The 24,695-nt window shown below is 39.5% G+C and overlaps 1 protein-coding gene across 6 annotated transcripts in view; it reads left to right on the top strand.

Annotated features, from left to right (window-relative positions):
• The window catches only part of DGKH (diacylglycerol kinase eta), a 184,094-nt gene that overhangs the window by 81,995 nt on the left and 77,404 nt on the right, over positions 1–24,695 (top strand). For all 6 annotated transcript variants that reach the window (XM_081215128.1, XM_081215129.1, XM_081215126.1 and 3 more), the window contains 2 exons: positions 23,395–23,499; positions 23,984–24,116. In XM_081215128.1, the coding sequence (XP_081071254.1) occupies positions 23,395–23,499; positions 23,984–24,116 (238 nt within the window). The remainder of the gene's footprint in view (positions 1–23,394; positions 23,500–23,983; positions 24,117–24,695) is intronic.

The raw sequence follows: 24,695 nt of genomic DNA, 5'->3' as shown, positions 1-24,695 counted from the left end.
CGTAAAACAATGCCTATTTATTGTCTCACAATAAATAAATTCTGTTGGTTTCACAGAATAGCTGGATTCCTCTGCTCCAGGTCTCACAATGTCAAAATAAATAGATATGATAAATTAAATACACACACGCACGTGCACATACATATATTCTTTTTAATTACCCTACATTGGGTTAATTTTGACCTAAGTTTGCATTTCTGGTTTTACAAGTGTCTTCTGCAGTAGGCAACAACAGCAAAACCTACTAACGTTGAATGCATTTTCTGTGATGTTAGGTGTCAGTGATGTGATCAGGGAACAGAAAAGAACAGTTCCAGACAGGCTTATTGGCATTTTATGAGTGTTTAGGTTAATGTTCACAATTAATTTATTTGTAGTGTAAATTCTACCATGACATTTTCTATGACTGTGGAATCAGTGAAACATTCTTAATTTTTTTTGTCCATTTTTAATTGTTTTCTTTTTTATTTTATTGATATTTGCATGGTGTTTTGGAGTTTTATTTTCACTTTAACTTTTTTATCTTTAACATACCTCTGTGCTGTATGTGAATGTGCTCTTCTTATATTAAACTAGAGAGAATTGATTTCCCTTTGGTCATACTGTTGCCCCCCAGGGAAGGGATTGCAGATCTCCTGATATTTAACTCAGGGCTCTTTCCTATTGCACAGTATTCTTTCCTTCTGGATAGTCTTTGCCTCTGTTCTCTTTCTTCTCACATCCACAGCTCTCTTTGTCTCTTTCTCACTAATCATGGCATGTCTATCCCCAGCTTTTTTTAATTTTTCCAATTGCAGAGCTTAAGACTAAAGTCAAACAGCCAGGATTTGGGTCGTGGCTTGGCCGTGTCTGGTTAGGTGACCCTAGACAAATTAGCTAACTGCTATAAATCTCAGTGTCCTTAACTTTAATTGAGGGTAGTAATGGTATCTGCCTCATAGGTTATGAGGATTAAATGAGATGTGATAATGCACCAAAATACCTAGCACAGTGATGAGCACGTACTGTTTGATACATGTTGGTGGCAACTGTTATCACAAACTTATTATCTCTTGATTCCCTTCACAAGTGACAGTATTGCCAACTTTTAAAAGTTTGGGAATTTTGAAAGAGAATATGGATGAACTTTATCTTGAGAAAACATTCCATGCTGCCTATTTCTCAGAGGTGTAGTGAAGATTTATTTCCACTTTTATCTAATATTAATAAGTATTGTTGGGAAAAGCAACCATTTTGTAACAAATGGAATACAGTTGTTCCTTCTTAGGTAAATGTTATTTGCTAAAGAAGAGGTTTTTAATGATTTGAAAGCCATCACAATGATGTGGTATACATTAGGCTTTCAAAGTGTACTGTTCAAATGACTGTTTTCTTTAAATTTTAATGAAGTTTGGGCTAAACCTTAAATAAATGAGTCATCATTTTTAAAGAAATTGTATCAACATTGGTAAAACTTCTTAGGAAGGTTTGTAAAGAAAGCTTTTTTTTTTTTTGAACTAGAAAGAAATACAGAGGTAATTTATTTTGTTTATTTAACCACCCTTAGCATTGTTAGCGAGTGATCTACAAGTGTGTTTGAAGTCCCATGGTTACTTCATATCCATGCTGGCTTAGTTGTATGGAAACAGATGCCATGTGGCAGCATTTATTTTTAGAACTAAATGAGCACTGAAACAGAGTCATTTTAGTTCAGGAGTCACTGGCCACGGTAGATATGACCGAAAGTTGATTAGCATTAGGTGATGACTCTTCTGATGAGGTTTTTAAAAGTAAACATACAGAGTGAAGTAAGTCAGAAAGACAAAGACAAATACCGTATGCTAACACATATATATGGAATTTAAGAAGAAAAAAAATGTCATGAAGAACCTAGGGGTAAGACAGGAATAAAGACACAGACCTACTAGAGAATGGACTTGAGGATATGGGGAAGGGGAAGGGTAAGCTGTGACAAAGCGAAAGAGAGGCATGGACATATATACACTACCAAACGTAAGGTAGATAGCTAGTGGGAAGCAGCCGCATAGCACAGGGAGATCAGCTCGGTGCTTTGTGACCGCCTGGAGGGGTGAGATGGGGAGGGTGGGAGGGAGACACAAGAGGGAGGGGATATGGGAGCATATGTATATGTATAACTGATTCATTTTGTTATAAAGCAGAAACTAACACACCATTGTTAAGCAATTATACTCCAATAAAGATGTAAAAGAAAAACAACAAAAAAACAAACCAATACAGAGAATACTCTTACTGCACATTAAAGTGCTGAAAATTATGCATTCATAGTATAGTCGAAATGAGCAGACTGTGTTTTCATGGAAGGGGAAAATGTTCTTAAGAACTTGTTTCTTTCATGTTTACTTTCTGTTTATTCTCTTTTCCTCTTAGCTTCCTCTCTGTTAATATAATTCACTTCATCTTCTCTCTTAAGAGAGATATCATATCCTTTGAACCTAAGGAAGTGTCAGTTTACTTTTATCCGTTAATAACTCAATCTTTAGATACATGGAAGTAATGAAAAGTTATTTTCTTTTTATATCATTTGTGAATGCACATTGCGAAACAGGCATTTAGATAAACATGTTAATATATAATCACTTAGATAAATAAGTTGCCTATTTTATTTGATAATATTTAGTCTACTCTGTACCTCTTATAACTGCTTTATATCTGATCACTCATTCACTTTTTTATATCAGTCTTATAAGGTAGGTTCTATTATGCTTCCCATTTTATAGGGGAGAAATCTGAAACAGAGAGGTTAACATCCAATACATATAAATAGCTAGAATCTGAACCCATCTGGGTTATATGACCTCAATCTGTACTCTTGACTGCTCTGCTATCCTGCCTCTTTATTGTGGAGTTGCAAATGAGTATGATTCAGATAGTATTCCTGTGGTTGCTTTTTACACGTTCAGTTGTCTTTTCTCCTCCAAGTCAATCATAGAGTCTTTTTTTTAAATTTTATTTATTTATTTTTGGCTGCATTGGGTCTTCATTGCTGTGTGTGGGCTTTCTCTAGTTGCAGCGAGTGGAGGCTACTCTTTGTTGTGGTGCACAGTCTTCTCACTGCGGTGAGAAGAGAACAACTCTTGTTGTGGAGCACGGGCTCTAGGTGCGCGGGCTTCAGTAGTTGTGGCACGCAGGCTCAGTAGTTGTGGCTCACGGGCTCTAGAGCACAGGCTCAGTAGTTGTGGCGCACGGGCTCCAGAGCACAGGCTCAGTAGTTGTGGCTCACGGGCTTAGTTGCTCCTCGGCATGTGGGATCTTCCCGGACCAGGGCTCGAACCCGTGTCTCCTGCTTTGGCAGGCAGATTCTTAACCACTGTGCCACCAGGGAAGCCCAATCATAGAGGCTTATATTGTGTTACTAGATGTATCACAAGCACTTGCTGGTTGTACTACAAATTTAGAGCACTGTATTTTATTGTGGGCACTACATGTTAAATAGAAAGGTTGATAAAGACCTCACAGAGGCAGGTAACTAATATTATTTTAAAAAGGTCTGGAAAATGGGATTGATTAACATTAAAGGGCACTTTTTATTTTAAAGACTTGGGAAGATGTGACATCTTTTCAATATTTGAGGGATTCTTATGGATAAGAAGCAGTAGATAGGTTTGGCGTACAGAACAAAGATCCATGGTTGAATTCATGGAGGGACAGTTTCAGCTCTACACAAAAGAGAACTTTATAACTGTGTCATCTGTTAGAATTGGCCTCTTGTGAGGTAATGGCTCTGCCCATTATTAGAACTCTCTAGTCATCTCATTCCCTGTGATTGGAAAGTGGCCTTCAAGAAGAAAGTCCTGGGCTTCTCTGGTGGTGCAGTGGTTGAGAGTCTTCCTGCCGATGCAGGGAACGTGGGTTTGTGCCCGTCTGGGAGGATCCCACATGCCACGGAGCGGCTGGGCCCGTGAGCCAAGGCCGCTGAGCCTGCGTGTCCGGAGCCTGTGCTCCGCAGTGGGAGAGGCCACAACAGTGAGAGGCCCACGTACTGCAAAAAAAAAAAAAAAAAAAAAAAAAAAAAGAGAGTCCTCAGAGCAGACTCAGGTTCAAGGAGCTGAAATGACTATCTCAAGGTCGGATGACTGATAGCTGTGTGCAGCTAGTACAGAATTCGGGGCTCTCAACTCTTGGCGTTTGTCGGGAGTAGGCAAGGAGCAGTGGATGTAGAACTTGCTCGACTCCATGCTGGACATTTTACACACTCTGTCTCGTCATAGGACACAGCAGGAGCTAAGGGACCTTCCTTCAAGAATGCTGTTGGAGAGAGTGTTGCATGGTGTGTGTATGTGGGAGGGGAGATGGTGGAGACTGAAATTTCCTTAGGCACAAAGACTGTCTTCTTCACCACTGACTCCCCAAGGCTAACACAGGGCCAGGCATAGAGTGGAAAGACAGTAAATATTTGTTAAATGAATGAAGGAATGTGTCTTGTTGAAGGAATGAATGATATTTGTAAACTCTAATTTTTCTTTGAGAGAAAGGTGTTATTTCAACTTTTAGCCTAGAGAGCACAGTTTCCTAATTTTCCCCCGTGGTGTAATATTATAATATACCCATAAACATGTGTATCCTTGTTTGAAATCTACACATCATGACTCAGATTATTTTTATACCAACAATAAGTCTTACAAACATGATTCTTGCCTATGATTAACCATTGCAGTATTTCCACATAATTATTAGATGCCAGATAGTAGCAAACCTCATATTTTTTAAATGTCTATGTTGGTTAAAATATTGTATCGCATTCTCAAGTGATACCACATTAATGCAATTTGAGGGGTTATTGTTTTTTCCCTTTTTTTTTTTTTTTTTTTTGCGGTACGCAGACCTCTCACTGCTGTGGCCTCTCCCGCTGCGGAGCACAGGCTCCAGACGCGCAAGCTCAGCGACCATGGCTCACGGGCCCGGCCGCTCCGCGACATGTGGGATCCTCCCGGACCGAGGCCCGAACTCGTGTCCCCTGCATCGGCAGGCGGACTGTCAACCACTGCGCCACCAGCGAAGCCCCTGTTTTCCCTTTTAAAGTTGACTTATATACAGTTTAGGTTAGACTTTATACTATGAATCTGATAATTTATACATTAACTTTGAAATTTGTATTTGGTTTTCTATAACTTCGACACCAGGCTTTTAGAAATGAAATGTCTTATCATTGTTTCTGTGGGAGTATCATGTTTATCTTTTCATTGAGTGATGTAGGTCTTTTCCAAGAGTGTAACCCAGAGAAATACTTCTTAACATTATCGTGAGCTTCCTTAGGCCAAAGTCTTAGGAGGTAAGAAAATGTTGGTCCTTTTGTAGCTAGACTGAAATCTTGGGGTGGAAATCAGGTGTGGGTGGGAGAACTGTGCCTTTGTCTTCACCTTCATTAGTACTCTTCCATGAACCTTTCAAATAGATTAACTGAGGTCTCAACCATCACTAGTAACCTTCCATACATCTTTCAAATGGACTTTCTAAAGTAAGGCAAGAACCAGTGAGCATGTCCTCGAGTATTCTGGCAGCTCAGGAGCTCTGGGAACCTGGGCTGGGTTGCATAATCAGACCATGGGTCTCCAGATCAGTTTCATCAGACAGACCCTCTGATGAATGATGGTATGAATAGACACCATCAAAATGTTGGGCAAGAGGGCTCATCGTCAAGAGAACTGTGTCCCTGGAGGTCCAGACAGGGTACCATGTTAAGTAGCCGTGCTTGGCATTACCACTTGCCCCTTACCCTGTCCTGGCCTTGCTGAAGATCCATGACTCAGGGAGGGAATGGTGCTCCTGGTCAGTAACCTGCACCTGCTGCCTCCATACCTTTCCTATCCCCCTAGGCTGTTGCACAGCAGCCCACTCCCCACCTGGTCCTCCACTTCCAGAACTGCCCTTAGACATTCATTCATTCATTAGCAAATAGTTATCAAAAGCTTGCTATATATATCAGACACCGTGCTAGATTCTGGATATACAGTGGTGACTAAAAGGAATTGGCCACTGAGTACCATATTTTGAAAAAGTTTAAAAGCCTCCAGGAGTAGATCCCTGTCTTTAAAGTATGTGGCCTTAGAATAGGATTCTTGGGATACAAAAAGCAATGAACTGCCTCCCAACTAAGACTAGAAACTGTGTCATCACAGGGGCCCAAGTTATAGGAAAGAGAAGAGATTACGCAAACTCTTCGACCATTCAGGATTCCATAGAAAAAATCCTCTGGACTGCTTCATCTGCTTTTCTCCACAAACACATACCCGGTGTCAGTATTTCTGCCACCAAAATATGGTGACCATGTAGAACTGCTTATTCCTGACCCTAAACACCAGCGTTTTATGAAGCTGGTTCCCTGGGAAGCCTTAGCCTCAGGCACCTTGGGGATGGCCAATGGAAGATGTCCACCCAGATGAAAAGTCAGGCCTGTATCATGGAGGGTTGACCTCCACAGTGCCCCTGCCGTATTGAGGCTCCCAGTGAATGGCCACATGCTGCACAGCCTCCTGTTCTTGGGCTAGTTGTAAATCTGCATTTCACTGATATGTTCCACTTACTAGGCCTTTCCCAGGTTCCAATTAGATGGTCCTGAGCTGATGCTGTCCCTCGCACCATGATCTTGGACACAGCAGCTGTAGCTACGTGGCCTTAACTTCTAGATCCATTTTCTCTTTTGAGAGATTCTGCATGATGACGGGCAAGGATTGCTCAAGTTTCAAAAGAGCAGCCCCAGGGCTTCCCTGGTTGGCGCAGTGGTTGAGAGTCTGCCTGCCGATGCAGGGGACACGGGTTCGTGCCCCGGTCCGGGAAGATCCCACATGCTGCCGAGCGGCTGGGCCCGTGAGCCATGGCCGCTGAGCCTGCGCGTCCGGAGCCTGTGCTCCACAATGGGAGAGGCCACAACAGTGAGAGGCCCGCGTACCGCAAAAAAAAAAAAGAGCAGCCCGAGGCTGACCAGCCATCCAGTTGTACAGAGGCTTCTAAGCTGTGCAGACTTCCACAGGAGATCTCTTCATGCTGCCAGCCTGGCTGCTTCACTGTGCCCCTTTTGGAGAAGGGCTATGGGATTTACTTGGACTTCACTGTGGTCTTAACGTGGCTGAAGCCTCTTAGTTGAAGACTCCTTAGTTCCATACTCATTTAGGTTAGTTCTGACTTCTGATCCCCGTTTGTGGTACAGAAGGAAACCTCAAACCCTGTAAGAGATCATATCCTGTCTCACAGAGGTACCTGGAATAGAGGCCTAACATGGGAAAATAAACTACTAGTAAAAAAAATTAAAACAGAAATAACTAAAACTATCATCAGTGTCTGGATATCAGCTAAAGATATCCTGTTATCCTGTGGCCTCTGACTGAAACAGCAGAATCCTGAAGAGTTTTAGTATCTTGGAAGTTCTTTACTGACCAGCAGGGTAGACTTCTGTTTTCTAAGGAGTTTGATGTTCCAGATCTCCCAGGAAGTCAGAATCCTTGGTGCCCTGTTAAGAAACTGGGAATAGTGAAGAGCCGTGGTGGTGCTCAGACGCTCCAGAAAATTCCAGAGATGTTTGCCGTCCTGGGCCTTATGAGTGATCCAAGCCTCCTGCAGTCTTGAATCACCCTGACAAAACCCAAATGATGTGCACGCAAAAAGGGGTGCTTTGTTCATCACACCTGGTCTTATTGATGACTTCAGCAGCATCTGGCCTTGCGTCTGGCATGAAATGCTCTAAAAATGAGAACACGTCATTACATTTTTCAGATTTTGGCTCCATTAGACAATTTAAAACAACCACTTATTTTTTTTAAATATTAAAATAGTTTTAAGTTCACCTTGAATGTTAATGAAATATTAAAACAGTACTAAGGAAAGCCTATTATTCTACATGTTTTAAAAATTTAAGGTGTTTATCATATAGATGAGAAAAATAAATGCTTATTCATTTCCAAAACCTCTCTGGTCTGTCCTGTAACCCGCAATAAGGAGTAATGAGCGCACAGCAGGTAATTTTTAGTTTATATCTCATTTCATTATCTCATTAAGCCCATGAAGTAGTTATTCTGCCTTCCCTTCAATAGATGAAGAGGTGAGGTTCAGAGAACATAATGTTATAAATTTATGTAGTTAACATTAGAATAATTAATATTTAAAGCCTGTGATTTTTCCATGAGGATGAATAGCATATTGGAATTGTATGAGTGCAATAGCAGTAATCAGCGTTTTAAGTAGGATTTAGTCCAGTCCGGCCATTCCTAGTGAATCCTCATTACCTTACAAGTGGGAAGAAGGCTGTGTAGACCGGTGTACCAGCTAGCAACGACTAGAGTGCTTGCTTGGTTGCCACCCGAGGTCAATTTTGGTGATAGTCATTAGGTGAATTATCTTTAATGGAAGAGAGAGGATTAGCAGTCTTGATTGCCCTCTGCATCATGACAGGTCTCTGGTAAGAATTTAATTTCCAACAAAAAAGTGATGAAAGGAGAGATTTTTCAGTTCCGTAGTTTCTGCCTTAAACGTTTCTATGGACCCAGTTTAAACTTTGCCAAGATCAAATCTCAATGCATGCAGGCAAAGGTAGGTTTTTTTTTTTACTCCTGGAAGACAAATTACAATCTAGTCAGCAACCGACAAGGGGCATCAGAAGCAAAACCTTCCTATTGACGACACGCAGGTGGATTGCTCTCCGGTTGGAGATACTTTGCCTTTTTAGTTTTTCTCGTTGTCACAGGATGAAACTTGCTGGTAGCAGATCTGAAGGCTTTTGGACCCTCCTGACACTCAGGCTGTGTTAGCTGATCAGGGTTTATGAAAGATTGGACAGCTGTCTTAGGATACTTTCAGAAGTTTCTTGTAAGCTGCCCCCCACTATGGGATTCAAGGCAGAAGATGGTCTTTAAATCTTGGAGAGAAACAGATTATTATCAAGACGCTATTAAACAGAACTGGCATCTTAGAGTAGAGGGTGTGGCCATAGGATAACCTGGCCCTTGACATCAGTGCTTAATTGGGCCCCTTCCAGCAAGGTTGAGTTATGTCTTCCATTGATCCAGACACCGGACATCACCTAATGACATGGTCTGTCTGGATCAGTTGGTAGGGTATCTTGTCCCTGCAAATGGGATGCTTTTACACACTTCACTAATGCTTTGTAATAATCTAGCACAGCCCTATACAGTATGAATATCTGATGGTGGGTAGTTACTGGGGTAGTAACCAGAAGTCATATGGGCCTGCCGCTAATATTTCAAGTGGGAAGAGTCACAGTATTCTACGCATTTTATGGATGTATGTTCTATGGATCTCATGTTTATAAGAGTTGAATGTTTGGCCTCTGTGTTCTGGTTTCTGCACAAATGGCCATTTTCTCTTTCAGAATTCCATCAGTAAAAGATGCCAACAATAATTAATTTTTCATAGTTGCTCAATTAGAACTTCCCTATTTGTTAGGCTCATAATGTAAGAAAGGCTGTCAGGACAAAGCAGCAAATCCTTCTCCCTTTGGAGACCTTTGTAAAAATCAGAGTGTTTTGTTTTCTTTTGTTTTGTTTTCGTACAGGTAAAGTGTTGTTCCTGTGACGATGTTCTAGGTTGCATGTGCCTTTTCAGGATGGGTAGAAGCATGCCCACCAGCAAGTACTGACATGACTACTCAAAATGACTACTGAAAAAAGTTTTAACCTGGGCCTTAACACAATACGATCAAGATACATACTTTATGGGGTAGATTGTAAAGAAAGTTTTTTCAAGTCTTTTAGATTCATCAACACCTTTACTGCCCACATCATCCAGAATTAGCAGAGGTGATGAAATGTACCAATTATGTGTGCAAAGACATATGTACAAGGATATTTATTGCACATTGTAATAGGGAAAGATTGGAAAACAATCCAAATGCGCAAATTAGAGACTGGTTGAAATGAATGATGAAATATATCACACGGTGGAATGTTATGCAACCATGAAAAAGAATGAATCAGTTCTCTATGTAACAATACACACCAAACTCCAAGTTTTATTCAGTGGGAAAAACCAGATGTGAAACAGCATGCATGTATAAAATGTCACTCTGTGTGTGTGCACACACGCATGCATCTAAACCTCAAAAGACCACATATTTGTTGTAAATGCAAAGAATGTCTCTGGAGGGGTACACAGAAGCTTACAGATATTTGCCTTCAGCAAGGAAACTTGGTAGCTGGGGACAGGCTCGAAAACAGAGAGGTACTTTTCCTTCTAAATATATTTTGAATTTTTTTTTTTTTTTTTTTTTTTTGCGGGACGCGGGCCTCTCACCGTTGTGGCCTCTCCCGCTGCAGAGCACAGGCTCCGGATGCGCAGGCTCAGCGGCCATGGCTCACGGGCCTAGCCGCTCCGCGGCATGTGGGATCTTCCCGGACCGGGGCACGAACCCATGTCCCCTGCATCGGCAGGCGGACTCTCAACCACTGTGCCACCAGGGAAGCCCTGAAATATTTTTTGAATCACAAGTTACTTATTCAAAAAATTTTTAGATGCTACATGGGAGCCCTTTCTGACAGCTTCCTAGCAGATGCATTTGACAAGAGTGATGGATCTAGTAGGAAGCCCAACTTGGACACTGCTGCAGTGTCAAGGAAACCATGATAAGGGTACATATCAGACTACCTGTAATAGGAGGGAAGGAAGGGATGGATGAGAGTTGTTTTGGGAAAGTCAGGAGAACTATGGCCAAAGGGAAGGGAGAAGGTAGAGCAGGAAACTAACGTAGGGTTGTTGAATTTGGGGGGGTTGGTACGTAAATGATGCCTTTAATTAAGGGTAGAAAACAAGAATACAAGCAGGTCTGTGGGGCGTGAAAATAAGACATTGTGAATCGGACACTGAGAATTTAAAATGATGGTAAGATATCCTGGTGATGTCTAGGAGGTGATTGATGGAGATGCTTTAAAGACTATTAAAATGATTTAAAGTACTTTTTAAAGTATCGTTTTCCTGGCTCTTTTTACATTTCTAGCATATTCAAACATCTTCCCTATTCCTTAAGTATGATTATGGTGTAATGGAAATTTTAGATTTTAGACATGTTTTAGTGTTTTGGTGCCCAGTACAAACAAGGTAATTATTTTGTTTTGACAATTCCCATTGCATATGTGTTCTGTACAAAGCAACGTGCGGTTACAAACCAAAGGAGTGGTGCCAAGGGAATGGGGCCAATGCGTCATTCCAGCTGCTGGTGCAGCCGAAAAATATTAGATGAGTGGTAAAACTTTTACTCTGTCCATTAACACACAGCCACTGCTAGTTTAGGGGGGAAGTGTGTGTTACAGCCTCTGTAAAGAATTTCTGAAATCACTGTGCTCCTTGTTATTAAAATTAATACTGAACAAACAGAAAAACCTTTCAGTTTCCCATGGACAATGTAATACTTAAAATACAGTGCTACATATGATTATCTAATCTTGTCAAAATTTTATTCTCCAAAGGTGTCTGGTTTGCAGAAACCCGTCTATATTAGTAAATTAAATTTATTGTTATTATTATTTTACCAGTACCTTTTCTTGTTCATCTTTAAAGAATGTACAAGTATATATAGGATTGAGATATAACTATAATATCCCTGATTATCTTTTAAGGGGAGAAAAAGTGAGTAGCTTGTACAGCCTGTTCTGTCTGTCCTTTTAGGATAATGCCAGTAAATTCTTTGCTATTCTTTCGTGTTCTAGTAGATGGCTAGCAAAGCAGACACAATTTAGTTTCAAATTCTACGTGTGCTTTGTGACCTTGGACAAGTTACAAACCTCTCTGAGCCTTAAGTTCCTCAAATGTAAAGTGGATGCTACTTTTTGAGTTGTGTGGATGAAATTTGATATGGTACAATATGATATGGTATGCTATGATATATGAAATGATATATGATATGATATATTTCAGCACACACAGGTCCTGGCCTGTTATAATTACTCCATAAATTGTATTTTGGGCTTTAAACTGATCTGCATTCTAAATGTGAAACCTGGAGTCATCTAAACTGCTCCCTCATTATCTCTCTTCACAGCCAGTCACCAAGGCCCATTAATGCTGCCTCTGAAAAAGCTATTAAACCCTTAATCATCTCTGCTGTTGGCTCCAGTCTTCATAGACTGCTTCTCTCCACAGCAGCCCCATCGCCACCCTGAACTCTTGTCCTGTCTTGCCTTTCCCACAGTTTCGTTAAGAGTCTTCTCCCGTCTCTTGACTACCCAGCTGACCCACTCCGTTGCTGCCACAGTTATCTTTCTAAAATAAAGTATTTTGTGTCTCTTTCCTGCTTACAGTCCTTTCGTACGTGCTGTCACTTTGAAGATCAAATCCAGACTCCTGAGTGTGATTAAAAGGTTTTTCGTAACTACCTCTCTGGTTTCTCTTTGTTCTTCAGCCTGTGATTGTCGTATCACACTACTTAAAACACCAGTCCTTACCTGGATCTTTCTTCATCTGTGTGTTTGTGTGTCCCTTCATTTGCAATATCCCTTCCTCCTTTCCCCTTCTCTGGCTTCCTCCCCACCCCCTCCAAAGTCTTACTGGACATTCATCCTTAAATGCTTGAGTACCATCTCCCACAAAGCTTTCCCTGATCCTTCAGTTTTGGTTAGCTGCCCTTTCACTGTATTCTAGTTGCACCCTGGGTGCTGAGAGCATAGATAAGGGTCCAGATCTTGAAGGATCTTTAAGTCAGGCCAAGTGGTTTGGAAGATGACAGGAACTGACTATATTGAAATTACGTATCTGAGTTCCCCATTGTACCATGAGTTCCTTGAGTGAAAGGCCAGAGTATTTCCAGGGCTGCAATATTGCTCGGCATATAATAGGCACTCTTCACATTTTCTAGTGACTGAATGAGTAGTTTGATGGATGGATTCAAATAGAGAGTGTAAGTTTTTAAACTATCACCATAGGTAACCTTCAGCACTTTTCTCATCATGTTATAGCTCATCTAACCCATTATCTTTGCCCATTGCTTAAGACATTAATATGCTCTGTGCTACACTTGTGTTTGACTTGTATTTATTATTATTTATTTATTTATGTTGTGTGTGTGTGTGTGTGTGTGTGTGTGTTTGACTTTTAGAATACAGTTGTGCAACAGACATCAAGTGGATGGAGTCAGAAAGTAATCAGATGTTATTATCTAAGTGGAGAAAAGTGCTATAAAGGGGAGAATAGCACCTTGTGGTGGAGAGTGAAAGTGGAGACCTTAGATAAGGTTATCAGGTTATTAGTCACCTCTGATTTTCAGACACTTGGGTGTTGGACTCATGGGGAGCTTGCAAACTTGCAAACACTAAGCAAACTACATAGAATTACACAGCTGATTTGTGTGGCCTGGCTTTCAGTTCTGAATTCTTTTAATTCACTTTGGTAGTTGTGAAATAGGCTTGCTTTATATTGGCAGTGTAACTATTACTTGATTTTGGTCTCCTCTTAGAATGCTGATCAGTAATTTTTACATCTTTTTTTAAACCAATTTTGGTGAGCTAAGTGTATTTTTAGTGATATTTTAGTTATAAATACTATTATATAGTTAAATGAAGTTGTAGCTTAATTATTTACAGGAAATATTATTTTGTTATTGCTAATCTGAAACTTTCTTTATCCTAACCCTTTTGTTTTCAATCGACATAATTGTTTTGATGACACTTGGTTTCTTAGAGTTGGATAGGTCAAATTATAGCACAAGCGATTTCACTTTCAGCAGGGTTGTATGGTGCACATAAAGGCAGCTGAGAAACCAGCTCTACTTGTCTGGTTTAACAAGGAAAGAGGTTATGATATGAAGCCGGAAGTTCTGACTGTAAACTCTGGCTCTCCTATTTAACGAGTCTGTGATTTTAAACAAGTTAAATTTCTTTTTATCTATCACGTAGGCCAGCTATATATATGGATGATTAACTGAGATAATGTATGTGACCATATTGACAGCAAGGCACTCTGAAAACGTAGGATGCTGCAGGAGTAATAATTCTGTTTATTTATTAACATGAGAGCCTCCTATTTTTAAGGAACTTAATTATTAATTCCTTTGAAGAGAACTTGTTTGCATCCATGGATATTAATTAAAATTGTGACTATAATAAGAAAATATAGTAGAGGTGTCATTGATTTACCAGTTCATTATTGCAATATCAAAAGTTATAACTATGTATTATATTTACTTCGTGGGTGTAGTAAGCTGAATAATCAACCCTAAAGGTGTTTACATCCTAATTTCTGTAACCTGTGATCACCCCTTTATATGGCAAAAGGCACTCTGTGGTTGTGATTAAGTTACGGATCTTGAGATGAGATTATCCTGGATTACTGGAGTGGACCCAGTGTAATCACAGGGGTCCTTATAAGAGGGAGACAAGAGGAATCAGAGTCAGAGAAGATGAGACTGTGGAAGCAGATGGTTGGAATGATGCAAGGAAGGCACCGCAAGCCAAGGAATGCAGGCGGTCTCTAGAAACTGAAAACACAAAGACTTAGATTCTCCCCTACAATCTCCAGAAGGAATGCAGCCCTTGGACACCTTTGATTTTAAACTTCTGACTCCTACAACTGTATGAGAATACTTTGTTATAGCAACAATAGGAAACTAATACAATAGGGATTGACTAACATTAATAATTATAGTTCATTTGAATTCTAAGAGACTTTTAATACTGACTTGGATCCAAACTTTCTTTATTAGTCTTCAAAGAAACAGTGGCTTGTCATTGTACAAGTAATTTATCTATGTAAATGATACAGTAGCATACTCCAGCAGGTAACACTTATAGCCTTTCCTGGTAGACTCCCTGAAGCCTTTGCCACGTCTCTTTTTCCAGGGAGAGCAGGGAGAAGAGCACGACCTCAAAGGGACTGTCGTCTTTACCCTGTGAGATTTCACTATGTCCTTCTACCTTTGGCTCTCCAGTGAACCAGATGCTTCTGGGAAGGGACGGTTAGGACCATTACTATGAAACAAAGCCTTAAAGACAAGATATTCCCATAAAGATGTTAAATAGGCTGCTTTCTTTTCTAGTTTTTGTAAGGATTCTAAGACTATATAAATTATATAATGTTGAGTTCAGTTGCTCATTTGAAAAATATTTGGGTTCTGCCACCTTACACATCTCTGTTGTATTGTGTTAACATTTCATTAGATGCTTTTCAATAAAATTTTGATTTTAGAGTATTTTATATTTTTAAATTCAAGTAAAGGATAACTTTGCTTTTTACAAAGTGAGATCCTGTGGAAATACTGAGAATATTGGTACTGATAGTATTGACATCTGTGGTTCCTTTTTTCATGGAAACAGGTACCAGAATTCATGTTTTATTTATATTTGAGGAAAATCAAATTAGCACAGAAAATGACATTGTTATGAAGCCATGATTCCTTAGTCAAGTTTTATGATCTACAGAACTAATCTTAAGCAGAGTCACTGAAACTCCAGAATTATATGGAAGTAAAATTTGCACAGCTCTCTGCAGCTTATTTCCACCCCATCTCAGTCAGTAATCAGAAGTCTTACTTCACTAGCTTCTGTGGACATTTTAGGTCACTTGAGAAGGGGAACCACGTTACTCATGTAATTTGAGTTTGCTATGGGAGAAAGAGGCAGGAGGTCAGAGGCTTGGGTCCTGGTGGGTATGGCCTGCAAGCTGAGACTTAAGACACCCACGTCCCTCATCTTCTTAGTTCCTTGAAGGGTTTTGCTTGGGGTTCCCAAACATTTTTTTTTAATTGTGAAAAATTTCAAATATACACGGACTCAGGATAACTGTGATGAACCCTCCCATGCCCACTGCCCAGCTCTTAACTGTTATCTAGATGTTGCCACACTTGCTTCATCTATTCTCTCTTCCCTATTTTATCTGAAGTGTTTTTTTTTTTTTTTTTTTTTTGCGGTATGTGGGCCTCTCACTGCTGTGGCCTCTCCCGTTGCGGAGCACAGGCTCCGGACGCGCAGGCCCAGCGGCCATGGCTCACGGGCCCAGCCGCTCCGCGGCATGTGGGATCTTCCCGGACCGGGGCACGAACCCGTGTCCCCTGCATCGGCAGGCGGACTCTCAACCACTGCGCCACCAGGGAAGCCCCTATCTGAAGTGTTTTAAAGCAGATCTTTCACATCATTGTATTGGCCCCTCATTCTTGAGTAGGCGTCCCTCAAAATATGGTTGCCAGTTCTAGCTCTACCACTTTTCCATCGTTCTTCTCAAACAAAGCCTAGGTATGGAGAAGCTGTGAAAGAGATTTACTGAGTTGACCATAGTTACTCCATTCAGTATTTTACAGTGAAGGAATAATCTTTTTTTGTTGTTTAATTTGCTGTAACACTTTTTAAACTCCTCATGTAGGAAGTGGATTAAGTAATTGTGGACAACTCATTGAGCTTCTAGATTTTTTCTTCTCTTCAATATGTTGTAATAAAATTAACACCATACTTAATTTACAGAGATGATTGAAGAATCAATGAGTTACTGCCTTTTTGCCATAAGTCTGTAGTCAAGTGTTCCTTTAGATAAGAAGACACATATTCCTAGCAAAGATGTTCTGCTCTCATCCAGGAGTCCTTCCCTTTCTATAATTAGTAGATTTTTCAGAATAAATGTTTTATGTACTTACAAACAAATTTCCGTTAGAATTTGTTTTTTCAATACTTGCATTTTTTCGTAGAATCTTGCCCCAAGGGAGTAACATTTCATATCTATGCTACAGAATTCTCAAATATTTATATCAATGTATAGGTAATTTTTGTTGTAGTTTGATTTTTGAAATTAATATCATATCCAGATGATACATACCTTCTTCTTAGATAGGAAAATAAGCAGCTTTGAGACAGCCTTCCTCAAGTTCATGACTAATGCCTCCCCCTTTATTATGAGAGCCTATGGGGATGATATGTCCTACTCTACATTACAGGAATGCCCACTAAGATCAGTAAGTTGTTCTTCAGCTGAAAGGACTCATCAGCTAGGAGGATGATCACTCAGCCAAAAACAAAAGTGTAGAATGATTTTCAGATATCCTTTTTGACTCTTTACATACTCTCAGTCAAGGGTCTGTGTGTGTTTGTTTATAAATCTAAACATGGTTCTAAACAGACATAGGAAAAGATTTTTAGATCATTCTGAAAGAGAGTAGGGAAGCCCTTAGTTCAACTACCAAGCAATATGAATTAGCATCCTATTGATATTTTCATAGTGTGCTGCCTGCATAGCAAAATTTCTTTATAAATTCCAGATGTAGATTAATAGGTTCTCACATGTATGTGAATTACCTGTTGATCTCAGTCTTACCATTAGTCCATTACATCTTTATAAGTTATTTTACATTATTTTAGATATTGTGGATCCAGGATTTCATGGAACCTAGTCTCTTCATCGTGAGCACTTAATGCAGACTCCACAGCGTTTACAGCTATAAAATGAATGATGTTTATGGTATTGCGTCAGTGTGAGAAAGTCTCTTCCTAACCTAAGATTCTGTTATTTTAATTATACTATCTGATTTAAATTACACTATCTGTTGAAAATACCTGTGGCACTTTCTTTGGTCTTGGTGCCAGAAATACATTCGTCGTGACCTTTTGTACTTTTATTAGTCTCCTGTTAAAATTCGGGCACCCTTAGGAGAAAATTAACCTTTATCCTCTATCAACACCTCAGAAAAAATTACTCTTTAGGTCAGTCGTTGTCACCTGAGAAAACCGATGGGGCTTGAGGCGACTGTAATAAAATAGGGAAGCACTGACCCTAGAAGGCCAAGGAGTCATGGGAGTTTGTATAGGATTTGCAAATTCAGGTGCCTCCATGGGCCGTTAAGTGTATGCAGTGGCCAGCTGAAGAAAATAGATTTAAGCTGCTTGTATTGTGATGAGCAAAGAACCTGTCTAATATGATGGATATTAACTTGTTGTTTTACAACACAGCACTTCATGGTTCAACAGAAATGGCCACAAAAACCTCGGAGATCACCGTTTTGTAAACTCTGTTATATCACGTGGGGTGCTGTAGGTGGGAGGCTATTACAGATGGGTCCCACACAAAGAAATATTACTAGGGGCAGATGAGACACTGGAAATTTGGGAGCAGAAGGGTGCAGAAAAGGGAGATAGGGGCCCATAAAGATTAAGAGCACTTTCTTTACATTATTTTAGACCAGATCCTGCTTTGACTAATGAGAAAGTTGGATGCTTCTGTTACCCTTCGTGGTTGATAAATGGGTGTGCACCAGAATTACCTGTATAGGTTTGCCAATATACAGTTATATACATCTGAAATGATCCACGTCTCCCGCCAAAATAAGATTTTGATTCACCAAATCTAATTTGGAGCGTGGTTGGCTATGTTTTGAAAAAACTCTTGTCTTGATTCAGGTACAAACACATCATCAAAGGCCTATGCCCTTGGATGTAGTGGTCCCTATTTACTCTTTGAAGTATCTCTGCTCTCAAAATACATAAGATGTATGGCTACGTTGCAGTTTGGCACATTGAAGCTGTTAAAGTGAATTACTTCATTCCAAAAAAGAAGAATGGAAAAAAAGGGAACATATATGATTTAAGAGATGGATATAGATTTTATGAGGAAGGATGGAAGAGGAATATTAAGACTGAGCTTTTGGCAATTTCAGGTATAGCAGACGTAGTGTTATAAAGACACGTGTTTATACCTGATTGGGCTTTAACAAAAGTCAAATTACATCCCCTAAGTTATAGTAAGTATAGACAACAAAAATTGTTACAGCACAACTAAACTTTTTGTTTGCCCTGCTCTCCAAGAAAGGCTTCTCACTGCAAATGAACCTTTATTTCAGTCAGGGCTATTCAGGATTAATCACTAAAGATACAACAATAAGGATGCCAGGGTGCGGATGTGATCAGTATGTTGTAAACAACTTTAGATTAGAAATAAGAATTTTTGAACAGAAGAAGTTGTTGAACCCTTAAAGTTACACAGAAGGTTGCAGAATTTCCTTCATTGCAGAATCAGAAATCTGAGTTAAAAGGAGGAACCCTCTATCTTGAATAGTTTAGGCACGATACCTACTAGAGACGGCATTCTGAACTCTTTTCACTGCTGTACTGGGATCTCATGCTCTTTGGTAAGCCTCTTGCCGTTATATTCCTGCTTTGGGTAAGGTTAGATGCAGTGCAATTAAGGGGGGGAGAGACCATTTCTTCTTAATTAGTTTGTTGATGTTTTCCTAAAGTCTTCTAAGGAATACGTCATTATCTTTATTTCTATTTTGGTGGTTTGCTAGTCAGTGACTATTTTGTTGACAAAATGCCTCCGTTTTTGACCTAAGCTCCTGTTACTTTTGTCTGTGTACCACACTTACACAAGAAATATATACCTTATAGAAGAAAGCTGTAAATACATACATCATCCCTGTCAGCGCTAAGAATAATTGTGATGCTAATATTTAGTGAGGCTTGGCTTGTAACAGACACTGTGCTGAAGGCTTTGCTTGGGTTGTCTCTCTAATTCACACCACACTCAGCAGACCTCTTGCAGATACGAAACTGAGGCTCAAGGAAACGTTCATAGCCACACACGTAAGAAGGGATGCTGTTGGTATTCATCCTGAGTCCGTCTGACTCCAGGGTTTAGGCACTGAATCACTCTGCTGTTACATGAGTGGTTTCCAGTTGGGAATTTTCAATAAAGTGTCTTTAGAACACAGGTTCCCAAAGTTGGCTGCACTTCAGAATCACCAGGGAGTTAAAAAAAATAAAACAAAAACTGGTAGCTGAGTCCCACCTTCAGAGGTCCTGAGTTCATTGGTGTGGAGCGTGGCCTGGATGTTGGGGTTTTTAAAAGTCTCCCATGTGATTTTAAAGTGCAGCCAAGCTGGAAAACTCCAGCTTTGGAACAGTGCAAAGTTTTAAATTCTAAATTCCCATTCTTCTGTTAGTAAAAAAATTAAAGAATGTGTTTGTTACTGAAACACTACCTATTTACTTTAGAAACCATAGACCAACCAAAAATATCATATTTAAATTATCTGCAATTCTTTCACTGAAAGGTAACCAGTACGGTATTTGTTTTTTTGTTTTTTTTTTTTTCCTGTGCATGTTTATATATTTAAAGTCTTAACTATATTGGTACTCTTTGATGGAATTTTATATATTTAATGCCAGATTGTTTTATATCTGTTTTATGTATTTACATGCTTTCCCAGACTGAGAAATTCTTCTTCCTTATACAACATAATAGTCTTGTTGGATTAACCCTTAGAGGCCAGTAACTCTCAAAGTAGAACAATATCTCTTTTCCTGTGGAGTTTGTATATTATTTGAAGTAGCACTTAGGAAACGAATTTAGATGTCTTTCCTTTGTACTCCATCTTATGTAGCACTTTTTCGGACAGGCAAATCTTGGTTTACTTACCCATCTCCCTTATAGATTGGTAAGGCAAAGCCCATATGGTTTGTATGCCCGGGCTCTGGCATGCAGTGAACACTCAATAAATGCTGGGGTCGATGACAGGTGTATTTCCCAGGACCCAAGATGGTAGTGGTAGTTATAGTTTGAAGAAACGAATTATTGAAGTAAGTTCAGATGTGCCTGAAAAAAGTCATTCGGGAATGTTGCAGTAGTGGGAAGAGAGGGTAAAAGTAAGGGTTAAGATGAGGCCAGGGGCTAGGGGACACTTTAGGATAGATAAACTGCAGATCCTTCAAGAAAGGTAAAAAGTCCTCTAGTTCTAGAAACATCCTGGCTTTGGCCCCCAACAGGCTCAGAGAGTCTTCCCTGGGAATAGCCCCCACCTCTATCCTTCTATCTCCCCACCCTACTCCCTTGTCATAATAAAAAGGCTTTCAGAATAAGAACCAAATAATTTTCAGAGTCTGCTGCTCCTCAGATATTTTCCTGACAAAGATTTGGATGAGGAACTACTGTAGTGTAATGAGGTTCGGTGAAGATACAGCTAGAGCCTGTCAGTTAGCAGATGGGACTGTTGGCATATTCTTTTCTACAAAGGTCAGTGATGAGGAAGAATTTAAGTAAAAGGTGGGGAGGGGACTCAGAGCATTGGAGGCCTGAGGAGTGATTAGCTCAGAGAGGAAAGGGACAATCTGGGAGATGTTACAGGTTTGCTTGGTAAACCAGCCTTGTCTTCATTTGGGCCGAGGCTGCTCCCTGAGGTATTTTTCATCCTGCAGCCACAAAGTGAGACATCTCTGCATCACACGATTTATGAAGGATTTTCTTTTCTTGTGTCAACGTCTTATAATGTAACTTTATAATAGATTTCTTAATCATAAGGCTTGTAAATTACAATTATTTATAATTTCTGTTTGGCTCTTAAAAACTTAGCTTTTATTTTAAGAATATGTTATGATCTTTACTTATTACTGCCCATTTTAAAACACATTTTTTTAAAAAAAGGAGAAATTGCAAATGTAAACATTTTACTTCGTCAGTGTATGAGGTACATGCATGACTTATGTTGCCGAAATCCTTTAGAGTTGAGGCATTTATGTAGTTCCAAAAGCTACAAGAAAAATTAGAGGCTATTTCTCTATCCTTTCCCCTCTTTTTATTGAATTCACAATGGCTTTTAAAGAAGAGAAAGGCATTAAAGATAGTTAAAACCATCAGACATCCTGCTTTACTTAGAATTCAACAAAAAAACAAAATTAAAGAATAAAATAGAAAGCCTGGTTTATTTACCTAAGTAATACATGTCTCACTCACTCTAAGATCTTAATGAGAGAGAGGGAATCCTTAGCGTTACATCATATAGTATAGCAGAAAAATTAAATAAAACATGCTAGAGGTGATATTTATTCAGATAAATATCAGATTGATTCAGTCAGTCTATTGACACACAGAGATTTCTGGAGTGCTGTGCCAGTCATCAGAGCCAGGGGTGTATTGTGATTTAATGGTCCCTCTCTGCTGCATTTGATGAACTGTCCTAGAAAAACATTTTGAAGCAATAAAGCATCCATTTGGCTCCTAAGTAATGAGGGAGGCATTGCTCTTTGCATTAACTATTTATTGAGGAAGAGGAGTGACCAATTGCTAATAAGCTTTATCCAAGGAGCGTAGTGGAAAACAGAAGAAAATGCAAAAGTGAGGTTCTGTTCAATTTCATATGCAATTAACAAATATCCAGTGCTGAGTGGTTAATGCTCGACGTCCATGTGACTTCTGGCCGGCTGTATTTAAGCATGAGTGCCTGTCCAGTGTATTAAAGGCCCCTTAGTCTACGGGAGGATTGCGTAGCCTAAACTAATGAGAGATGAGAAGAAGCAGTGACTGGTGAGTAGCTACAACTGCGCTGAGCTCTATAGCTTTGAATAATGGACTTATTTTCTAAGATGAACACTAGTGATTGAGGCTTGCTAGTTTACTCCTTTTGGGAAGGGTTCCTTTTTTTTAGAGATAATTATTGCTTTTCCATAACTTGGGAAATCTGCTCTCTCTACTGTAATATGTAGATTATCACTTGATCAGAAGGCTTTTAACCTGGGAAAACTTCTAATTTTCTCTACAAGTAAATATATAATTTATTATTTGGAAATAGGTTCTAGGTGGGAATGTAACATATTGCTTTTCTTTCACACGTAAATAAATGGTCTCTTCTTTGAAGTAAATGCTTAAGATTTAGCAACTTCAAGGTTGCAACCAGGATATTGTATTCACACATAAATAGGGCTTGCTTTCAAGTCATTTCAGAATCTCACTTGGAAGTTTTTGGTGCTATAACAGCATGAAGTTTTATTCCTCTTGCTTTAAGATTCTTGATTTAATTAATTTGCCTTCTTTAGTAACATGATAAAAGATGAAAGTCACAATTATTTTCAGCCCTTAAAGCCAACTAAAGGACTTATATGCTAATTCTTCTTCCCTGTTCTCACTAAAAAGTAGTACAGTAGAGTTCTACACAATGGGAAGAAAATCCGTCACATAAATCATATTAAAATAGGCCATGGAAAGGATCTGTAAACCCAACATTATTTAAAGCAGAATAGTCTTGATACTATTAAAAACCAATTATGAGATCATTTAATATTGCATGCCTTTGATTTTTGATTTTTCAAAATTTCCATATTGAAAAATGTGTTAATTCTAGCTTACTATGAATGATTTTGATTTATATTTAGAATCTGTTTTCAAGATATATTACATGAAATAAGAATATTCTGCTTATATGAGTTCATAGCCTTGGGTAAAGGGCTAGAAAGCCTGATAAGTAAATAGCAATGAGGGCAAAGACAAGAAAAGTCTCCTTAGAATTTTTCTTTCCTAGACCACATTGTATCACACTGAGAACTAAATCCATTTACCTTACAGAGAATCTTACTTTCTTCATCAAGGAAGTAAGGACTCAAGAGATTAGAAATGGTACCACCTTGTAAGATGTTAGGTCTTGCAATAATCTCTCTTTGTTGGTTAATAACAATCAGGTTGCGTTATCCCTTTCAGATAATCACTCCATTCAGAAGACTAATGCTTTGCGCTGAGAATAGGAAAGAGATGGAGGATTGGATCAGCTCGCTGAAGTCTGTACAGACCAGAGAAACTTACGAGGTAAAGTAGCCTCTCTCCTGTCATCTCGTGTTCTTAGAGAATAAATGTGAACCGTAGCGCTATAAGCGATATTCTGCGAAAAAAAAGTCTGTGTAGATTCATTCAGCAACTTGTTTAAACCTGATACTGATTTTTTCTAAGTTAAAACAAAGTGTTTTAGTTTTAAAACTTGTGGATTTGAGGGTTTCCCTGGTGGCGCAGTGGTTGAGAGTCCGCCTGCCGATGCAGGGGACGCGGGTTCGTGCCCCGGTCCGGGAAGATCCCACGTGCCGCAGAGCAGCTGGGCGCGTGAGCCATGGCTACTGAGCCTGCGCGTCCGGAGCCTGTGCTCCGCAACGGGAGAGGCCACAACAGTGAGAGGACCGCGTACCGCCAAAAAAAAAAAAAAAAATTGTGGATTTGAAATTGTAATCATAACTATATACATTCCAAACGTAGTCCTGTTCTCTTTTTTGGCAAATATGTGCTAACGTCTCATTTCTAGGTGGCCCAGTTTAATGTGGAACATTTCTCAGGGATGCATAACTGGTACGCCTGCTCCCACGCCCGACCCACTTTCTGTAACGTCTGCCGAGAGAGTCTTTCCGGGGTCACCTCCCATGGCCTGTCCTGCGAAGGTACAGTAACATCCAGGGTTTGTTCTCCCTTGACACTGACCTTACTGTAAACACGCTGCCACGGGTACATCTGTGAACAGAGAAACATCATCATAGGAAGACATTTCCCTTGGGTGGAAGCAGTAACTGGAAGCATGTCAGTGGGACCTGAGTGTTTTAATTTTACTGTGGCTTAAAGTGAAGCTCTGCACACATAGGACCAACTTGGCTCAGGAAAAGGTAACAAAATCATTTGAAGGGACATATAAATCAAAATGTAGCATTTCCCTCCTGAGGAGCTAGCAGCTACCGTTAAAGAAAATTCTTTAGACTTTATGTATCATTCTAATTTTCTAGTATTCTTTTTCTGTTCTGTTTAATTACAGAGAACAAAACTTTCTGGGAGGACAGTATATACTTTTTGGCAGGATTTAGAGTGTTACTTATGTTGCATTGTTTTAAATGTTTGATTTCATTTATATTTAATTTAAACGGATGTCATCCTTTTAAATTTCTTTAAAGTTTTCTAAAAATAAGGTCTATGCTGTTGTTCTCATAGCAGGATTTGTGGGTTATTTTTAAATTTAAGAACAGTGACCA

The sequence above is a fragment of the Mesoplodon bidens genome (genome assembly GCF_964165515.1).
Source record: "Mesoplodon bidens genome assembly, chromosome: 17".
Classification (NCBI taxonomy): Eukaryota; Metazoa; Chordata; class Mammalia; order Artiodactyla; family Ziphiidae; genus Mesoplodon; species Mesoplodon bidens.
The sequence above is the reverse complement of the archived record's forward strand: the minus strand, read 5'-3'. Positions and strand labels throughout refer to the sequence as shown.